This window comes from Sebastes umbrosus, chromosome 10 (assembly GCF_015220745.1).
Source record: "Sebastes umbrosus isolate fSebUmb1 chromosome 10, fSebUmb1.pri, whole genome shotgun sequence".
In the NCBI taxonomy this organism is placed as follows: Eukaryota; Metazoa; Chordata; class Actinopteri; order Perciformes; family Sebastidae; genus Sebastes; species Sebastes umbrosus.
Window position 1 is genome coordinate 11,388,406 of NC_051278.1, and position 20,325 is coordinate 11,408,730.

Here is a 20,325-nt window from a genome sequence, read left to right on the forward strand (position 1 = left end):
TCACGGGTCACGCAGCAACATGTAGGTGTTTGCATCTGACTACCAGTTTCCTGCATTAAATCATTATGAGTCATGCATTAGCTATGCATAACGTAAGCATGTGTTTTGTATATTTATTATATAAAGAATAAATATTAACACTGAGATGGTTAGTTGGGTGGTTAATCGATCAACAATCAGAATCAGAAATACTTTATTGATCCCCGGTGGAAAATTGGGGCATTACAGTTGCTCATATGGAAACATAAGAATTGTAAGAAAGGGGAAATAAAGGAGTATGTAACATGGAAATTATGTACATGATGCTACAATATAAAAACAATATATGTAAAGAAATTGAATTACTCTAATTAAAAGTAAGAAAATTATATTTGCATTAAGACGTGCAATATATAGCAAATAACCACAGTGCAAAAAAGTAAATACAAAATACTTATAAGTAAATACAAAACGCTGAGAAGTGGGATAAAAAACGAAATAATAAATTAATTGTTTAAGCCATTTATCAAAGATGCTGAACATTCTCGGGTTCCAGCTTCTCAAATGTGAAAATCTGATGTTTTCCACTATTTTATATATTTAATTGCCGATTGAAAACCTTTTGGGGTTTAGCTGTTTGAAGACATCACCCTTGGCCTCTGGCATTTTTTTTTTTTTACTATTTTGACATTTGGGCATTTTAAAGACTAGATTACTCCAAGAATCAGAAAAATTCAGCAGAAAAAATTCAGAAAAAATCCGCAGATCAACTGATTGATAATTGACAGTTAGCCCTGATTCATATATCGTTGATGAAGCCGTCTGTCTGCAGGATCACAGAAAGTCCCTGATATATAACCTTGTTTTTTCAGACATGAATCACTGCTCACATCTCAGAGAGTCAAATAATAAATGAATTATCGAGGCTACCTGTACCTGATAATACCAATACAGACTTTTCAGCACCGGTGCACTCTGCAAATAACATGTTTCACACCTTATTTTCAAACATCAACTACATAAGCTCAGTCGGAGCTTCACTTCAAAAACACTTCAAACACGGTAGCAGTTCAGTTTTGCAGTGAGTGATTTAAAAACAGTGACAGTGATTTCTGCTGTACTTCCAGTATCATCTCTTGACATATTACAACATGCATTGAGTTTTACTGACTGAATCATCCACACTGCAGTTCAGATTCAGAAATATATATATATATAGTTTTATTATCATGCATCAGTTTTTAATCCTTAAAATTAATGACTAAAGACTAATGAATCCAATCAGCACAGTTGGCCTACATTATGAGTTAAAGAGATTATCTTTGAATAATTACCCTAAATTGAAAAAAATGATATCTTGTTAACAATAAAACAATCAGCGCTTCCGTCCAAACAGTGAAATGCCCAAATGTGTCTGTTAGTGGTCAGATGTTTAATTTATTCTCATGTGTGCTCTGAAGAATAGACCAGCCCTCACCGAGCATGACCTCTCCTCCTCCTCTGCACATCCATATGCAGCATTCAAATGAGCATTAACACAATATGCACTTCATACATAAACTTAAGCCTGCAGTTTAAATGGTCTCTATGGTAACTGGTTTGCAGGATGTTTGTAAGTGGCGGGGAGGATGTCCGGCATTGAAGATACACGTAAAGCCTCTTCTGAATGAATGAACATGAATGAAGGCAACATATTCCACGCTTCTCTCTTCATTTAAATGTAAGCAGAGGCTGACGAGCCTGCCAGTTCTCACAGCAGACATCTTTTTATCCAGCCGTCGCCGTGCTCTTGTGCTCAGGTTGACTGGCTGTTGGATGTGGAGAGACCCTTTAATCTGCTGTGGTAGGGAGACATCAGAGCTTTGCATAGAGATAGACACTCTTCCTCGGGCAGTGGGCTCAGCAGTGGAGGGTTATTCTTTCCACTGTTCCAGCTCCTCTGAGGGGGACAGAGGGAGGACTGTAGCCTCTCTGTTGGGAGATGGAGTGGACACAGTGTCCTGTCTGGGTGGAAATACATTTAACTGATTGATTGAAGTGCATCTGATCTGCAAGATGTGAGCGACAAGCTGCAAGATGTTTGAAATGAGTATTTTTGTTTGGTTCTTAGTGATTGTTTTCATGTGTTCTGCTGTGTCGACTATTTTGTTTTAGCTGCTCTCCTCCAATTGTCTTTTTTATATATTGAAAATGCATATGATTGTCATCGTTCTTTACATTAGTGCTAATTGTGGTGAGCTTTGAACTCACCGTGTGTGTGTGTGTGTGTCTTCTTCTCTCTCCTGATGCGCCTCCTGCAGCGGCTCTAATGAGCAGCCTCCATCAAAGGCTGTGAAAAGGGCAGCTCTTACCCCACCCTTGGTAGCCACCGTATGGGGAGGGAAGAGAGAAGTTTGCCTGCACGGTCGTCTCGACATGAATGGAAACATTCACACGTCCAGTCCTGCCGCCGTGGATCGTTGGGAAGGAACCGAGGCCCGGCCCCCTCACGGGGAAAATGAGGCTGCCCCCGAAGGTTTTGATTTGAGATCGGAGGAGAGTCGACGCTGCATCTGTCAAGGTAGGAGATAGACTTGGATACTCAATATTGTTTTTATTGTTTAGACAAAGATCAAATCCATTTAAGTTACAGTGAGTAATAATGACATGGGGATGTACAGTACATCTGTTGGATTGAGGTCTGATAGCCGGATAAGTTTTGGATGCATTTCCAAGTTTATAAAATACACAGATTCATCAGTGAAGAGCAGGTAGTCAGTCAGTTGAATACAAAATATGCAATCTATATGGCTAAACTTGAGTTTAAAACCTAAAGATGACTTTATTTATATGCTTTTTAGATCTTTTACTTATAGCAATTGTGCAATATAAAATACTCCATTAGAGGTAAGAAGTAAGTCCTTCATTGAAAATGTTACACAAGTAAAACTATGTGAGTATTATTAGTAAATTTGTACTTAAAGTAAAAGTACTCAAAGTGCAGAAAGATTCTACTGTTATATATAATATTATTACTTTAATATTACTGATGCGTTATAATTCCATTACTGAGGTGTTCATGTGTAAGTAGCTGAATTACTGTTGTAGTGGTTGTAGGTGATGTGGAGCTAATTTGACCTATTTTATATACTGTACTGTTGTGTAGATTAATCTATAACAGTACATCATATTTTATAAGTTGGTCACATGTTTTGTTTGTCAAATCTTTGTGTAAAATAGTTGGTGATAAAGCTGTCAGATAAATTATGTAGTGCAGTAAAAAGTACAATATTTATAACCCCCGTCACTCCACTCAGCCGCCGGGAAACAAGACACGGGATACCCTCTATTGGTCCTGAGGAGTTGCAGCATTTATTTCTGTACAAACTGCAACTTCCATTGTATATTCACTTGATATTCTCAGAGCTAAACAGACTCTGTCTTCTGCTTCAATCGCTCACTTGTTCGCTCATACACACACACTTCTCCAAATGACCTATGCTAATCTTACAGCTCTAGATAGGTCCATTCACGTTTTCACGTCGGCCACCGTAGTTGTCCTACATCTTTGGCACACGGGAGAGGTTGCAATCTGTAACCTCACCACTAGATGCCGCCAGATGTTACACACTGTATCTTTAACATACTTACATTCCACCACTGCTGCACTGAGTAAAATAACAACACTTTTATTTTACTAAGAAACTGTCTCTTCTTCAAGCAAACTACCTAAATAGCTTAATTAACATATTTTTGAGGATTTAAATTTGATAAGTGGATTCAATACTTGTTTTGGATTTGAAAAAAGTATACTATTAAACCCCAACCCATGTGTGATGTTTTGATTCATTTCACTTAATTTGGCTGCTGGCTGAAGTCATGAGACCTGTGACTGGCTGTTGGATGCTGTTCTTAAGATTGAAAAGGCATTCATAAGAGTCCAAGGCGTGCTAGCTGGCTCTAAAGATTTATTTCCTCCTCTGGGACTCATTCCTGGCCAATGACATTCACAAACACACCCTTACATCTGCTTTTGTTGAGCTATTGAAACATGCTTGACATGTGGTCTTGATTACAGTCCGGCTCTTACAAGATACTAGAGATGGAGAGATAGTGATGGTTAGAAGTTAAACTGTTGTTAAACAGTGGGTGCATTGTGCACCCATGACAGGGTTGGCAACAAATACCCCCATTAACACGCTTGCATCTCCCCCCCCCCCAGTGTTTTTTTTCTTCATAAATCCAGTTTGTTTGTTTTTTTTTTGCTCTCCACGTGATTTAGTCCCTCTCTCTTTCTCTTCCCTCTCTCTCTCTCTCTCTCTCTCTCTCCACTGTCTCTGTTTACGGGTATAGGCGTGAGCACCGACAGTTCGGACGCGGGGGTCATGGAGGGAGGAGATCATTCAGCGGGGGGCAGCGATGAAAGCCCCTCTGAAGCCGAGTTTATGTCGGGGAGAGAGGAAGGGCTGGCTGGAGCCCACGACGAGCAGATGAGCCCAGACTGCTCCGAGGACATGGAGGACAGCGACTCTCTGGTGTCGGAGAGACTCCTCTCGCCCGCATCCAGAGCAGAGGGGCCGGGCCTCAGCTTCAGCTTCAGCACAGCCTGGGCCTTGGCCTTCTTTGGAGAGGATTGTTTTAGTCCAGAGGTGATCCAGTATGCGGCGAATCTGGGGCAGCACATAGGATCACCGTGTCTGGATGTGAAAACACAGGTGGGTAAACCTGTGGAGACTTACCGCCAGTGAGTCATATTTGACCTTAACCCCGTGTGTTTGAACAAACAGCAGGCTGCATGATTTATTTATCAGAATCTATTACACTAGCACAATGCAATGTATCTTATAAAGTGTTTTTTATGTAATGCATGCTGCAGCAATAGGAGGGAGAGTATATTAGTGCAAAAGCTGATATTCTATCATGGAGTGGATGCTTTTTAAAAAAGACAGAACAGGTTTTCAGCACATAAAATGTATTGCTATATTTCTATCAAAATATTCTCAGACATTATTTCTCAAGGTTTTTCAAATGAATCACACATTTATCTGTTCATAACAAACCTTAAAGGGAGATTTGTCAAGTAGTTAATACTCTTATCAACAAGGGAGTGGGAAAATATGCTTGTTTTTTGCAGATGTATGTATATATTTATTACTGGAAATCAGTTAACAACACAAAACAATGACAAATATTGTCCAGAAACCCTCACAGGTACTGCATTTAGCATAAAAAATCAAATCAAATCATAACATGGCAAACTGCAGCCCAACAGGCAACAACAGCTGTCAGTGTGTCAGTGTGCTGACTTGACTATGACTTGCCCCAAACTGCATGTGGTTATCATAAAGTGGGCATGTCTGTAAAGGGGAGACTCGTGGGTACCCATAGAACCCATTTTCATCAAGGGACCTCTTTGAAAATGGCCATGCCAGTTTTTCCTCACCAAATACAACAAGCTAGTATGACATGGTTGGATGGATTTCTTAGGTTTTCTAGTTTCATATGATACCAGTATCTTCACTGTAGCTTTAAAACTGAGCCAGCTATAGCCTAAAAATCGCAAGTTGCGTTAAAGAAATTAGTGTCGTAAAAACAAATTTGTGTTAACACGTTATCGCGTTAACTTTGACAGCCCTAGTTTCATTACTTTGTGTTTGTAAACTGCAGATTGAAAATGCTTTGCTGTGATTTAACTCGGTGTTTTCATTTCTATTCTTTGTGCATTTCATCCATTATGTTTCATCCAAGTGCTTATTGAATGCAGCTTCATTTCCTCGCTTCATTCAGCCCTTCACGTGGTCGCCTTTTATGAATAAGTGCAGGAATTATTTCCCTCTCTGTAATGAAGTGGGGCACGGTCAGGCTTTGGGGTAAATAGGACGAGAGCATGTGTGGGACTTTAAGATAATTGGCATATTATTCTCTCCAAACTGGATCTGAATATTAATGTGTTGAACTTAGCCCTTGGCAGAGGAACTTACTATAATTTGCAAAAGAATATTAATGTTGTGTTTGCACACTTTGATGGCACCACTGCTTCTTCAGAGGGTTTGTGTAACAGCTAATAACACACCTTAAGAGCCGCGCTGCTGCGACCTTTCGCTCGTTTCACTTCAAAAGAGCTGTTGCGTTCGGTTGCCACGGTGAAGAGAGAGAAGAGGAAAAAAGGAAAGTGCGGCTGCATACGCACTGGAAAACACCCAAAGGGTTCTTTCAGTAAAAGGCATGTGGTGTTATTTTAGGGCCTTTTGTGTGATTTTTGCCTAATTTCCTCTTGAACAGGAACTGCAGCAGCAGCTGATGATTGAAACAAGGAATTTAAAGAAAACCAGAAATTTCTACCAGAAGCTGATTCAACAAGAGAGAAAAAACAAAGGTTGGGTATTTCATAACACCGCTAGTGCACGTAAATGACATGTGTAACTTCCAGTGTGACCTATAAACATCTGTATGTATCCCAAAGGTTCTGACAACAAACTGATGCTGTCAAAACTCAAGTCCCAGCTTGAGGAACTCCGATCCAAAGTGGTCTTCTTGGATTGCGTAAAGAAATACCTTGAGGTACTTATAAAGTACTACAATAGATTGGTGCAGGAATGAGTCCTAAAACCCAGAAAGGAGTTAGCATTTTAGCACATCCGGTTCTCTCGTTTGGAAGTTTTGAATGTGTTTTTAGTTAGATGCCTGAAATAAGGTTCTGTGATCAACACAAGCGGAAGAGATTTTAACATTTTTTTCTACGACATAAAATACGTCAGTAAATATCTCACCCCTGAATTTTGAAACTTTTACATGTCTTAAAAAAGGCGATTGCTAACAAGAGGCTAAATGAGACTACTAAACATCATCACGCCGACTCGTCCGCCTTTACAGCCTCGTTGTCATAAAAAAATATCATAAAAGTGGTGTTCATTTGTGACGATTATCCTGCTAAACAAAACATGCAAGTATCATAAACGTTTGGTTGCCACAGAGCTTCTTTTCTGCAACAATCCAAAACCCAATTGAAAAAACTCATTGGCTTTTTGTCGAGGGAACCAGGGCGATGCTAACTTCCTGGGTTGGCCTACAAAAATACGTCATCCCTGGAGCACTCTATTCCCAACACTGCTATTTCTCACTCATTTCATAACAACGTGGCTCTTCTATCCTTTTGATATGATTTAATGTATTTCTTCAGATTCTGAGTGTGGACCAGTGGGGTTTAGAGGTTTCATTACTGCCTTCGTTGGCTGTCTGTGGACCCGGATCTTTGGACTTCCAGTCCGCTGACGACCCGTCTGTTCTGAGCTTTGGTACCAGCAAAGGGAAGAGCGCTGTGCAAGCTGGGTCTCCTCTGGGCCTCATGGCCTACCTCTACGCCAGGTATCATAGATGAGGGTTTACATTTTAAATGTGCTAGCCATTGCTTTTCTCTAGTCAAGTCATGCGGTCTTATGAAATGTGATAATGTCTAAAAGTGTTGTGTAGCCCGTGGGATCTACATAATTTATCCTCCCTGATGCTTTTGAGCTGTCCAACAAAGGGATTTCACAAGTACTCAGGTTCTTGTTGTAATTACCAAATTATAACAAGATACTGCAACAGACACGCTTTTCCTAAAATAAGGACTTTCATTACAGCTATAGTTTCACAGCAATATAGTGCTGGTATTTGTGATGGGTTTCTTTTAAGGCCCAGACACACCAACACGACATTAAAGAACTAGCGGCGATGAAGGCCGACTGTTGTGTCACCTCACGTCGCCTTTGTCTTGGCCGACAAGTTGCACTCGAACACACCGCAAAGACTACAGCCGAGAAATCCCATTAAAAGACAAAAACCAACAATCTGTTGGTCCGTCTCAATACTGTCCTACTTCTCCCTCGTCTCCAGGCCTTGACTCAAAATAGACTACAGTGCTCATGTTAATGGTAATGATGAAGGAACATGTCACCCAGTACAACAGTGCTGCTCATTGATGTGTTTATAATCATTCTTGGACAACAGCGGAGCTCTATGGCTCAGAGGAAAAAGATACATCAGGCTTCGGTTACACAGACAATTTGATGATAATAAGACAAATAGAGAATATCGCCATAATTATTCTTTATTACAGTATATCCATCTGTGCACCTGAGTGCAATAAAATACTCATAGCTGCACGTTTACTGTGGTTAGAGACACTCTTACCACCGTTACCGTTACTATTAAAGTTACAGTGTGTAGGAATTGAAGGCATCTAGCGGTGTGGTTGCAGATTGCAACCAACTGTGTACCCCTCCACTCACTCCTCTCTTTCTAAGACTGCAGTAATGTGAGGTGCCGAGTGCAGAACCGTGGTGACGCCGTTCACCTCGCTTAGAGGCCATCCTTATCATAATAACACTACTTTAGGAGTAACGGAAGTCAGACGGCGGCTGGCGGTACCACGGTTGGTTTTGCACTCTGCGGCTCATGTCACCACAGTTTCACACAAGTGTATTGGAGAATTACGGTGGCCTTCAGGTAACGTAAAAACGTGAAAGGCTCTCTGTAAAGCCAGAGTTTGATTTGTCCGTTGTGGCGGACTCTGTGAAGAGGACCCGCTCCCTATGTAGATATGAAGGGCTCATTCTAAGCTAATGAAAACACAACGATTCTTAGTTTCAGGTGATTATACACTAATGAAAACATAGTTATGAATATTATATTCCATTTCTGCTAATAGATCCCCCGAAATGTTACACACTGTTCCTTTAAACTTAACATACAGTCAATGCATCGTATTCTTCCAATTTGTCTCTCTCACTGGCGTTCTCTTTCCGTCATGCTCTCTGTTTAGACGAGTCATGTAGGTGGTTACATACAGTTTGTGCCATCTCTAATTCTGATCTGTAAACAGTGACACTTTCAGTGCATCTGGTTTGTATCTGTTGCCATGGGAAACCACATCAACAATCAAGGAAACAGGGTCACAATTCATATTTTTGTAGCCACTTTAGTTCCCACTGCCTCAAGCAGTTTTTTTTATTATCATTATTTCTAAAGGCATTGATAAGTCTTCTTTTCAGTCTATGTTCTCAGAAGGTGGCTTATTTAACAATTTAGTAAATCTATCAGCATTTCAGTAAAAAAACTACAGAACCAGTTACAGTAAGAACTAAACATATTTTCCCTGGGGGATGGGAGGGACATGTCCCCCTCACTTTTCTAAATCCAACTTTTGTTCCTCTTACTTTTACAGTTTCAGTTTGATTCATTCACTGAAATAATGAGAGAAGCTCTGAGTTGATCAAAATGTTGAAATGCTCGTCTGAGTCGCCTTCATTATTCCCTCACAGCATTTAACCTTTTACAAGCATTAGCAAGTGAACTTTCTTTGCCCCAGATTTTGCCTCTCAGCCAACATACAAGCTGACCTACCTTCTTGGTTTGCAGCTTGTGGGGAAGATTTCAGACTCAGGGCTGAACAAGTCCCAGATGATTTAAAAATGATTTAGCTGTTTTTATTTACAGATAATTATCCTAAAAAGACACTAGAACTGATCATCAATCAAAGATAATCCCATAAAAGATGGTGTTTTTTGTTGTAAAGACAGAAATAAAACATTATTTGTGTAGTTTAAAGGTTCATTGTTGACATTGAAAATGGTCATTTGAAATTTTTGTCCAACATTTTGTATGTAAAGAAATAATATTTATCGAAGAAGTATCAGGTCTCTATCAAGGAAATGATAGATGATTATTGGGTTGGTGCATTATAACGCAGCAGTTTATGTGGCCTTATTATACTAACATTATTATGGAAAGTATGATAACCATTTTAGGCTAACCATAAGTTATGATTCAGTAGATGATAGAAATGAGGACGATAACATTTATATTATGTATATAGTACTTCTGTTTCTTTGTTGTTGAAGAACCTCTGACTTTGTTTATCTTCATGAATACCCATTTGTAAGGCAGCTCACATGACACCCACTACAACACTAATGTTGTGATGGAGGAGGCTTTGGTATGACGTGACTGTTCTGTCACACTTAATAGGGTGCGTCAGGGCATCTAGTAAGGATTTCACAGTAGTACAGCGGATAAGCTCTCACATTATAACAATTGAACAATTGTGCATTTTATGAGAAGAGCATGAGTCCTCAGAGGTCAAATCTGACTTCCTTCCACATCTGTAAATAATCCTCATGGTATGCATTAACATAGTGTGTTAGAAATTTCATGCTTTTCTCATAAAATGCACAATTGTTGTGACTATCCCCTCGAGACCGCTGGTTCCTGACCCCCACTACGGGTCGCCAAAGTTTCACAGGGGGTTGCAAGGCCTTCTTGATTTTAATGAGTGTGAGACAACTTTTTTTTTAAACATATACAGTTGGCCTATATCTCAGCATTTAAATGGGAGGAGAATCTGGGCCAGACAAGCTGGAGGTATCACATCTCCCATTTTCTCTCTCCCATCTTTTTTGCATGCTCATTTCAGTAGATATGCAACACATAGATGTCAACACTGTAACCTCTTCACATTCTGTTGATAATGTTAGTTAATTTTTTTAATATTTTAAAATGAAATTCTGGCCAGATCTCACACATTGCACCTTTAAACTGTGTTGCTCTCTGAACTTAATTCAGTGTCGCTATGTTCCTTTTCTATCACAGAAATGCTGCTGTGGAGGGCTTCATCCAGCAGTTCCTGTATACGTTTCGTTTCCTCTGCACTCCTGAGCAGTTACTGCAGTTCATCATGGATAAATTCATCGGTGCTTCAAGGTACTGGATATCCAGTTACTCATAATTACATACAGTATAAACAGATATTTACAGTACAATACAGTATGCCAAGAAAAACATGATTATCTCCAGTCCAGCTTTTCCTGTAAACTACAAAACATAATGAACAATAGAATACATTACTGAACATCTTGCTCTGATAATGGGACCATTATGTTTGTTTTCCGTGGCAGACAAGGTCCAGACATGTCAGCAGACAGTGAAAAGATCTTCCATCGCAGTTTGGACCTGCTCCAGTTCTGGATATCAGACTGTAAACGGGTGGACTTCACGCCAAAGTCAAGCCTTGTGGATACGTTAGAAAACTTCCTTAATACTGAGGTATTACGGCACATAAGCATACATTTTGCTCTGCACTTTACAGAAAGGACTTGTCAGTCAAATAGCTGCACTGTGACACACGGTATTTATTTTCTGTCTGAAATTTGAGTTCCTGATGGAGGCTGTTTCTGCTCGTGCTACCTACACAATCCATCTTCTGTTCATTATAATCTCTCTGCTGATGGAAGCGTCAAACTTCCTGCGTGTCAGCATATATGTCACGGATGAAAATCCGACACTGCGTGTTTAGAACAGCCAAAGTAAAATCGTTCATGAAGCAGCTCAAATCACCAGTGCAGCGTCTTATTACATGACAGAACAGAGCAAAAGGCATCAAGTTTAAGCTGTTTAACAGTGATTGATCACGTGACACGTTTTTTTTTCTCTTTATGAAACATACAATAGTCGCATTTCCACCGCAGGAACTTTACCCCAGAACTAGGAACCTTTTGAGGAGCTCATTACGTTTCGACCGCAGAGACCAGGGTCTAAATTAAGTTCCAGGGACATTTTAGTTTTGTTTTTTGCCCCCCCAGAATAGCCCTGGTCGGGGGATAGTACTTTTGCAGGGATGACCGTCGCTGATTGGTCAAACACACACTGCTTCAACGGCTTCAACTCATATACTGCTTCATTCATAAACAAAGAGGTACTCTAGTATCGATTCAGGGCCATTTTAGGACGAGGGGAGAACATCTTTCTTTGTTTAATGACATTGAAAGTAAAGTTAGGCTTTGCTTCGGTCTCCCGACTCATCGTGAAGGAGAGACAAAATGGTTTTCTGATTGTTTCATGGCGGTTACATTCTAAAGCACAAATAAATAACCATGGGTGGGCTGAAGGAAACTTTTAGTTCCTTGAAAAGAAGTCCCAGGACTAAAATTACCAGGAACTTCTTGGTGGAAATGAGGCTAATGTCAAACCACAAAATGAGGCAACTACAGAATGTTAGTTGTTTTTTTCCCCTGCAGGTGATTCCCGTGGACGGCCGAGGGGAGGCCCTTCTCGCTGCTCTCCACGGCCCTCCTTGTACGACTTGGATCCAAGGAAGAGGAAGCCTGATCAGCTTTGAGGAAGATGATGATTCTATGTGTGTGCATTCATCTACTGAGGATCTTGGGAGAAAGGTCAGTATTGTATAGTATATGCTTTGTTTGGATTTTGTAAATACTCTCCTCAGTCATCAAATCCAAAAACAGCGCTGCTGTTGAACAAGAGCACCCTGCAGGAAATGCAAAACACCTCTGTTAACGCAAGTCTTTCTCAACTCTTCAGTGGAGATTCTCCAGAGTAGTGGAGCCCTCTGCATCCGTGCCTAAAGACAGGGCCTTCTCCATCGCCGCAGCCCTGCCTATGCCTTGCTACGGCTCCCTGGCGGACGACCTCTCCAACGTCTGCCTGCAGAGTGAGGAGCGACTCCCCTTCAGCCAGAATGAACACAGCGCACAGCACATCACCCAGCAGCTCACCCTCCTGCAGCAGGTAGGCCCTCAGGTCACCTTGCCCTCAAGCTGCTGTTGTCTCTTTTCACCACTAGATGGAGACATGCCCTTATGAATGCACAGTAAGACCCAGATGAATACAGTCAACTCCTAATGAAGTTACACCTTCTGCATTCCAGGAAATATTCCGAGGATGTCATCCAGTTAATTTCCTCAACTCCAGGATACAAGGAATTGGGGACAAAGTCTCGACCACAAACAAGTGAGAATAATGTTCCCGCTTTGAATGAATAAAAAATAAAATTATCCACAAGCACAAGTACCCCTGGAATTCAAAGTTTTAACTCCATAGCTTAAGCCTGTTTGACCATAACATATTTCAGGTTAGCTTACTTTATTTCACCAGGAGAATCCACACCATGATCTGTTAAGAAGTCGGATACACTATACATTAAATTAGTATTATTATTCTAATTTCCAGTGTGGTTTTAGTACTTTTACTGAAGTAAATGATCTGAGTATTTCTCCCACCACGGATTTCTGGTTTTCCTATATCATCTCTGTTTCCCCTCCACCAGGAATGTGTCTCAGCACATCGCTCCAGCAGAGGGCAGCAGACTACTTCTATGTGAAGAGACGCCATCAGAGAGTTTCCTCCAGCAGCTGCTGACATACACTGACAGTGTTGCTAACTGGATCTCTGCTGAAATAGTCATCTGTGACTCCGTCAAGGTGAGAGGAGACATAACTCATGAAAGTAACAGGGTCAGCTAGGAAAAAACAAGAAAGGCAGCCTTTATTGTCACAGCCTGAGCTTTGATTTCTCATCGGACGCATGCTCTCATGTCAGTCACAGACACAATGTTGCTTATGTTTATTTTTGGGGGGGTTCATAAGCTGTCATTTGTCATAAAAAAAGCTGCAAAACTCAATGAAAATAAATGTATTTGTATGATTATGGACACTTTGTTCCTCAGCTACTTCCTTATATTTTCCCATACACACTCCATTCAAACGTTATCATTTTTTTAAACAACCAGCTCATTTAGGACATCTGTGCATCATATAGATTTCGATATGTCATACTGACACGATAATTAGCTCATTTACATTTCACTTTCTCTTTAAAAGACAGTTCAACTGCTTTCATCTTTCACACTTCAGTGTTTCCCCTAGGATTTTTTTCCAGCAGCTGTGCTGAAGAATGTGATATTTTATTATATAGTTAGAAGGGCTTTAACTACTAACTACTACTAACTACTTGCAGTGCTCACATACAATCTGACAGTTCAACTGCTTACATGGCTTAAACTTGAAATTAAACGTTCAAATGCTTTCCCCAATTACACTTCAACTGATTTCAACTGATTTGGGGTCTTCAATTCAAAAGACGCATCAAACACTATCAATGCTTCAACTAAAGGCCTAGACGCATCAAACCAATATCAGAGAAATAGCAGTGACAAAGACCGACAGTTGCGTCGCCTCACGTCACCTTTGTCTTGGCTAAAAAAATTGCATTCGAATACACCGCGAAGACTACAGCTGACAGCCAACTACCACATATGTCCTGCCCCTGCGAAAGATGAAATAACTCCACACCAGTAGGATGCGGTAGTCTGTATTCATCATTCAAAAAGGGAAACCGGAAGTCTGAGGACAGCGAATATACAAGCCGCTGCTATGATATGTACATGAAACAAAGCGGCGTTTGCCGACCATTTTCACATCACTCTCACTCACCACTTAGCTTCCATCCAGATGGCCATGTCGCTGTGAAAATATCCATGTATTGGAATGATCAGATGAGAAGAAGATGAAATTGAGAAGAGCCTTCTGTGTTTGCCCTCTTGACTTTACTCGTTGGCTGGCTTTCCTCACTTCCGTTTCTCTTCTCGTGCACTGATTCGTTTAAGCTTAACAGCCAGGATGATTTCTCTCACCGACGGATAGGCGCCACCGATTCAACATGCTGAATCGTCCAAAAAAACTCAGACACAGGCAGACTAGAGCCGACAGTGCGGGACACACCGCAAAAACTAGTCCAACAGACATTCACCGATGGCCCCAAACTGTCCGACAGCCGACCGTTGGCTTGGTGCGTCAGGGCCTTTAAAATACAACCTCCCATTCAACATCTCAGATGCAAATAACATTTTAAGACATTTTAATCTGTTCACAATGTTTTGTTCACACATAACCAGGCACACTTGCATTGAACAGTACACAATGCATTACTAACTTTGACCACACGTAGTATTCTTCTTGTTTTTCCAGTGGACATGCTTCATTATGCGGCCTCCTGTAGTCCCCATAAAGCACACCACTGTAATGACCTACTAGCTTTTTGCATTTTGCTTTGTTTAGCATTTTTTCCATTTCAAGCTCTCCTCTCTCTTGCAGACGCAAGCTGCTTTGCTGACCAAGTATCTGTGGATAGGAAAGCACTGCTACGAATCCAGGAACTTTGCCACAGCCATGCAGGTCCTCGGAGGTCTGGAGAACGTGATTGTCAGGCAATTACCAGTAAGGCTGCATCTCATGAATTCCTCTTCTGAGTTTCTGTAATAAGTCAGATGCCCTACAGCTAAATGTTTTCTTCAGCTGTGATAGAATGGGGTGGTGTTTAATTAGTTTCACAAATGAGAAATTTGCATTAATACATTCAAATAGGATGCAGAAAGTGTGAACGCTGTTCGCAGGAATATGGCTCGTGAATAGGAGTAATTATAAAAACCCACAATTAAAAATACACCAGTGTTGAAAATGTATAAGAAATTTCCATATTTCCATAGGTTGTATTCATTGACTCGGGGTATAATTAGTCTTAGAGCTACTAAATAAAACTTCCTCCTCTCTCGCCAACAGGCTTGGAAACATCTGTCTTCCAAGGTGTGTGAGATCCTGGAGGAGCTGCGAGCTGTGCAGGTGTGTGTGTGTGTGTGCATGTGTGTAGGTGTGTTTGAGCAAGCGCACACACACGTATGTTGTTTGTAACTGAAAGCTAGGCTGGTCACATATTGTGAAACTGGGCTGCAGGGCAAACAAATCAATAGAAAAACAGCTTCAAGCAACTCGCCTGTGTGCTGAGAGCTCCCAGCTGGCTCTGCTTCTGAAAGTTACCCCCCAAAAGAACCTGATGCATCAAACAACACGCGTCGCTCTGCTGCCAACTTTCCTGCCGAGCTGTAATAAAGAGAATCATGTATGCTCTCTTGGCTTTGAAATGTAAAGAGGTTAAAATCCTCTCAGAGTCTTTCAGTCATATCACACCCCGCTACATTGGACATGCTCATTACTGCGTCAAGCACCTGAGACTTTGGCTTAATTGGAAAAATGTTCTAAATGTTCTGTTCCAGTAAGAACTAATTTATTAACTGTGCGGATGAATTGCTCTCTCCTCAGGTGTTTCTGAAGAGTGACGACCTGTGTCTGATGGGGGGAGAACACAAGAGGAGGAGGCCCACCCTGCCGTCGGCGCACATCCTGGCCATGCACGTCCAGCAGCTGGAGATCGGAGCCTTCACACTCACTACTGGAGCGTACAAGTGGACCAAGCTCAGGTGAGGGGAAATCATTTTTTATGCCTCCACGCCCGCGACAGCCGTGGCCGGAGGCATTGTGTTTTTCGGGTTGTCCGGTCCACTCTCGTGAACGCAATATCTCAGTAACACCTGGAGGGAATTTCTTCAAAATTGGGACAAACGTCCACTTGGACTCAAGAGTGAACTGATTAGATTTTGGTGGTGAAATGTCACTGTGACCTCACATCCATCCCATTCTTGTGATATCTCAGCAAATGTCTTCAAATTTGGCCCAAACGTCCACTTGGACTCAAGAGCCCCTTTTCCCACAGAGATTCTGCCATACCGCCGTAAAGAAGATCCGCCGTTACGCCGGCTTTGCTTTTTCACACTGAACAAAACTGGACAGATGTTGTTTATATCTGATTTATTGAACCTCATACAGACATTCGATGGTATGAAAATTAACCTTCCATCAAACAAGCTTACAAACGTTTGGTTGGATCACAGAAACTTTCTGCTCCATAATAAAGTTAAAGAAGTCCGTATGAAAATCCTGCACAGTGCAACAGTTTAACTACATTCAAAACCAAATGAGTCTCCACTGTGCAATCCATGTTTTGGATAAAGAAATATTGACTATTATCTAAAAACAGTGCCTGAAATGAGCCGGTACTCACCGGCACTGAGTACCAGCACTTCTGATTTTTGTGTACCTGAGTACCCTTACTTCTTGTTGGGTACCACCACCTCTTGAGTTAAGGTGCGCACCGTCGGAAAAGACTAAACTAAAGCGTAAATAAACCCTTCAGGTCGTGTTTACGCCTGTGAGACACGACCCTGCACGGAGACGGTGCAGACAATGAGAAATGAGAAAAATTTGATTTCTGAACGCCGCTGCTGTTGTAAATGCACAATTAGTAGCTAGCTGCAGCCAAATGACACCGAGGCTGTCGGTACAAGTTGCGGCACCAACCAACACTGAGCTTCCCCCGTCAGCTGCCAACTACTGTGGCGGCAGTGACACTTCGCACCATGAGAACAGTTCACCTGACTGCTGTACTACTGTGTGCATATCCTCCATTATAGGTCTTATATGGCATTCATCTGCTTTTATCCAAATTTGAATTTCAAAAGAAGTATGACAACAAAGCACTGAAGGGCTGCGTGTTTTCAGGCAAATGTATGCCGTGTGTAATGAAATGCATACAAAAATACATTTGAAGTGGAATATATTACCAAGATATGCGTATAAATATGAATCCACGTTTGATGATCATGTCATTAAACTGTTGAATAAGGGTACTGGCATCTTTTTTGGTCCAATTCAGGCACTGAACATGACTGATAACATGACTAGCTGTTTATAAAACACCCCGTCCCCTCCCTTCTTCTAACAACCTCGACATGATTTTACTGCATGCTGGAATTTGCACTCATTTATTTTTGGTGTGATATTGGTGAAATTAGCCCGATACCTATCCTATCCAGTGACACAATATATTAACAGTTAGTGTCATTAGCTGAAAATTAGCTCTCTCCCCACTCTCCAAAAATCCATCTATGACAAAGTCGGCCAACTCGCTACGAGGACGCATTTTCCTGTGTCCTTCTCCTTCACTCCAATATGGCTGACCAGATGCTGAGGTCACAACAAGTGGCGGTTGGATGGTAATGGCACAGCTGCTGGATTTGGGTTGTTGGTAGGGGTGCCAGTGTTGCACCAGATGGCGCCCGTGGGATGGGGCTTGATTGGAAAAGAGGTTTCAGGCCAGATGCTGAGAGGCGACTGGCTGCAGCCAGATGCTGGGGTCAGGAGGTCTAGCAGGGAAAGGCAGAGACACAGCTGGTTGCTGCGGACCCAGGGTTATCCCCGCTCTCTGCAAATCAGGTCACAGACACACACAGCTGATGATGCTGCCAGGAAGGAAACTTGGGTATAATATGCACCTAGATATAAATGCTTTTCATGTTTCCACTTTTCCTTCTTGTTCTTTATTCCCCATTTCATGTTGCCCCGTGCTCTCATCCATCCGTCCTCGGCTCAAGGAGCATAGCAAAGGTTGTGAGTCAGGTCCACGCCTTCCAGGAGGCTGTATACCCCTACAGCCCGGACCGGGAGCTGCTGGCCTACCTTCGGCGCCGCATCGCCCGGCTCGCCACCTCTGACATCCACCTCTTGGCTGCCGACAACGATGCCAACTTCCAGCAGTCCAGCGAGCGACAAACACGCAGGATCCAGGACAAGCTGCGGAGGGTGAAGGCCACTTTCCAATGAGCCCTGACCCAGTCACTCCTCACAGCCCAGAGCGAGTCACCACCACCAGGTCAACACCTCATGTCCGAGCCCAGACTGAGGCTCCGTGCCCAGGTCACGACCCTCAGATGCCTCTGTCGTCCTGGCAGAACAGCCTTGTGGACTGGAAAACTTTTTCTGCTGTCACATGTTCACTATCTCTCAAAGACCTTTTGATTTAAGTCAATGAATTTGTTTAAACTCCCAGGCAAACTTTATTTATAACTGATTATAATTTGCTTAAATTCTCTCTCAGCTCATATATTGCCATTTTTAATTTGTGATTTGACACTGTAATTTAGCTGTTAAGGTCTCATACGTGGACTGAACATGGCACCAATGCAAACTGCATGTCCAACATCAAGGCTGGATTACCAACGTGGCAAAGTGGGCACCTGCACCAGGCCCAGAGATCAGCTGAGAGAGACTCACAGCTTCCTGTGCAGACTCTGGCTTTCAAATGAAAATCTCAAACTGGCAGCTCCCGTATCTGGGATATTTTACCTTCACTTCTGTACAGTGGGAGGAAGTGGAGACGCGCCGTCTATCTTTATACACGCTCTATGGTAGGCTCACAGAGCTGCTAGCTTGGCTGTAGACTCTTACGGCCAGGTAATGCCACAAAAAAAACTAGTTCCTACAACATGAACGTCCACTGTGGAACGCAGAGTAAAAAGCCTGGCATCATAGAGCGTGGAAAGACACGCTAATCATTTAAATATGGGGATAACAAAGCGTATTTTTAAACTGTGTCTTCTGGATGACATTCATAGTATTGCGCTCATTTATACACACAAAAAGTGAGATGAATTGTGTAAAGAATGAAAAACTGAAAAACCTGGCTCCAAATTCAGAAGTTGTTCAACTATTTGACAACCAGTTATGATGGAGTATACTGGCGCCTTGTTACCTCATCTTGAGACTTGGGAATGTGTCATTCCAGCAGAGGAGTACTGTGCATATTGCACAGAAAGGAGACAGAATGGGGGTTAAATAGAGACCCAGCAGCTACTTTACTTTAACTTTACCTCGGCCCCCCGAGCAAGTGAATCCAGCCAAGTCAAACATTCAAATATAATCCATTTGATGTTGCTGAAACGTGTTTGACTTGTAGAAAACAAGACAATAATGCAGAACGTATTAAATTCACTGAACCGTTTATTGATTACAACACGTAGTTTCTGTTTGTTTACCAATTAGGAGTTTACCAAATGAGATTTATATGACTACATTGGTAAATTAATATCTAATACTAATCCCATTCAAACAGCACAATGTGAAATAATTGCATTTTTTTTTATCAATAGTGTCGTGAGGGGCAAAAGCTACGCGGCTGTCACGACAATACCTTACCATTACAGAGAAAATGGTAGAACATAATGAGATGTCAGTGTGCAAAATGTTATTTGAGAAATGATGTTCAGTCGATGTCTATTTTTCTATTTTCCTGCCTGCTCTCTCTTTCTCCACGGTCCTCTGCCGTGATTCGTGAAACACACCGTGGAGATGGAATGTGACGTGCGATGAAGATTTGCTTAATTTAGCCAAATAAATGAGATTTTATAAGCTCTCTCTTGCCAGAGCGTATTATTATCGGACAATATCCGTGTTAGATTGTCTGTGTGGCCGCTTACAGCCCTGTTGTGTGGTGGGAGGAGCTGAAGCTGCTCTTCCTCACCTCCTGTAGGAATGTGTATGGTAAAGACTTTTAATCTGGCATTTCCTCCTCTTAAAGGAACAGTGTGGAACATTTTGGGGGATCTATTAGCAGAAATGGAATATAATATTCATAACTATGTTTTCATTAGTGTATAAGCACCTGAAACTGAGAATCGTTGTGTTTTTGTTAGTTTAGAATGAGTCCTTCATATCTACATAGGGAGCGGGTCCTCTTCACCGAGTCCACCATGTTTCTACAGTAGTCCAGAACGGACAAACCAAACTCTGACTCGAGAGAGAGCCTTTCACATTTTTGCATTACCTAAAGGCCACCGTAGTTCTCTGACACGCTTGTGAAACTGCA

The 20,325-nt window shown here is 41.8% G+C and overlaps 1 protein-coding gene across 2 annotated transcripts in view; it reads left to right on the top strand.

Annotated features, from left to right (window-relative positions):
* LOC119495926 (kinase non-catalytic C-lobe domain-containing protein 1) overlaps positions 1-19,872 on the top strand; it is a 40,765-nt gene extending 20,893 nt beyond the window's left edge. For both annotated transcript variants that reach the window (XM_037782847.1, XM_037782848.1), the window contains exons 17-31: positions 2,280-2,539; positions 4,312-4,673; positions 6,241-6,334; positions 6,422-6,519; positions 7,139-7,323; positions 10,588-10,698; positions 10,893-11,040; positions 12,012-12,167; positions 12,316-12,522; positions 12,662-12,744; positions 13,061-13,214; positions 14,886-15,008; positions 15,351-15,410; positions 15,888-16,045; positions 18,056-19,872. In XM_037782847.1, the coding sequence (XP_037638775.1) occupies positions 2,280-2,539; positions 4,312-4,673; positions 6,241-6,334; positions 6,422-6,519; positions 7,139-7,323; positions 10,588-10,698; positions 10,893-11,040; positions 12,012-12,167; positions 12,316-12,522; positions 12,662-12,744; positions 13,061-13,214; positions 14,886-15,008; positions 15,351-15,410; positions 15,888-16,045; positions 18,056-18,284 (2,428 nt within the window). In that variant the 3' untranslated portion in view covers positions 18,285-19,872. The remainder of the gene's footprint in view (positions 1-2,279; positions 2,540-4,311; positions 4,674-6,240; positions 6,335-6,421; positions 6,520-7,138; positions 7,324-10,587; positions 10,699-10,892; positions 11,041-12,011; positions 12,168-12,315; positions 12,523-12,661; positions 12,745-13,060; positions 13,215-14,885; positions 15,009-15,350; positions 15,411-15,887; positions 16,046-18,055) is intronic.
* The last annotated feature ends 453 nt before the right edge of the window (positions 19,873-20,325 follow it).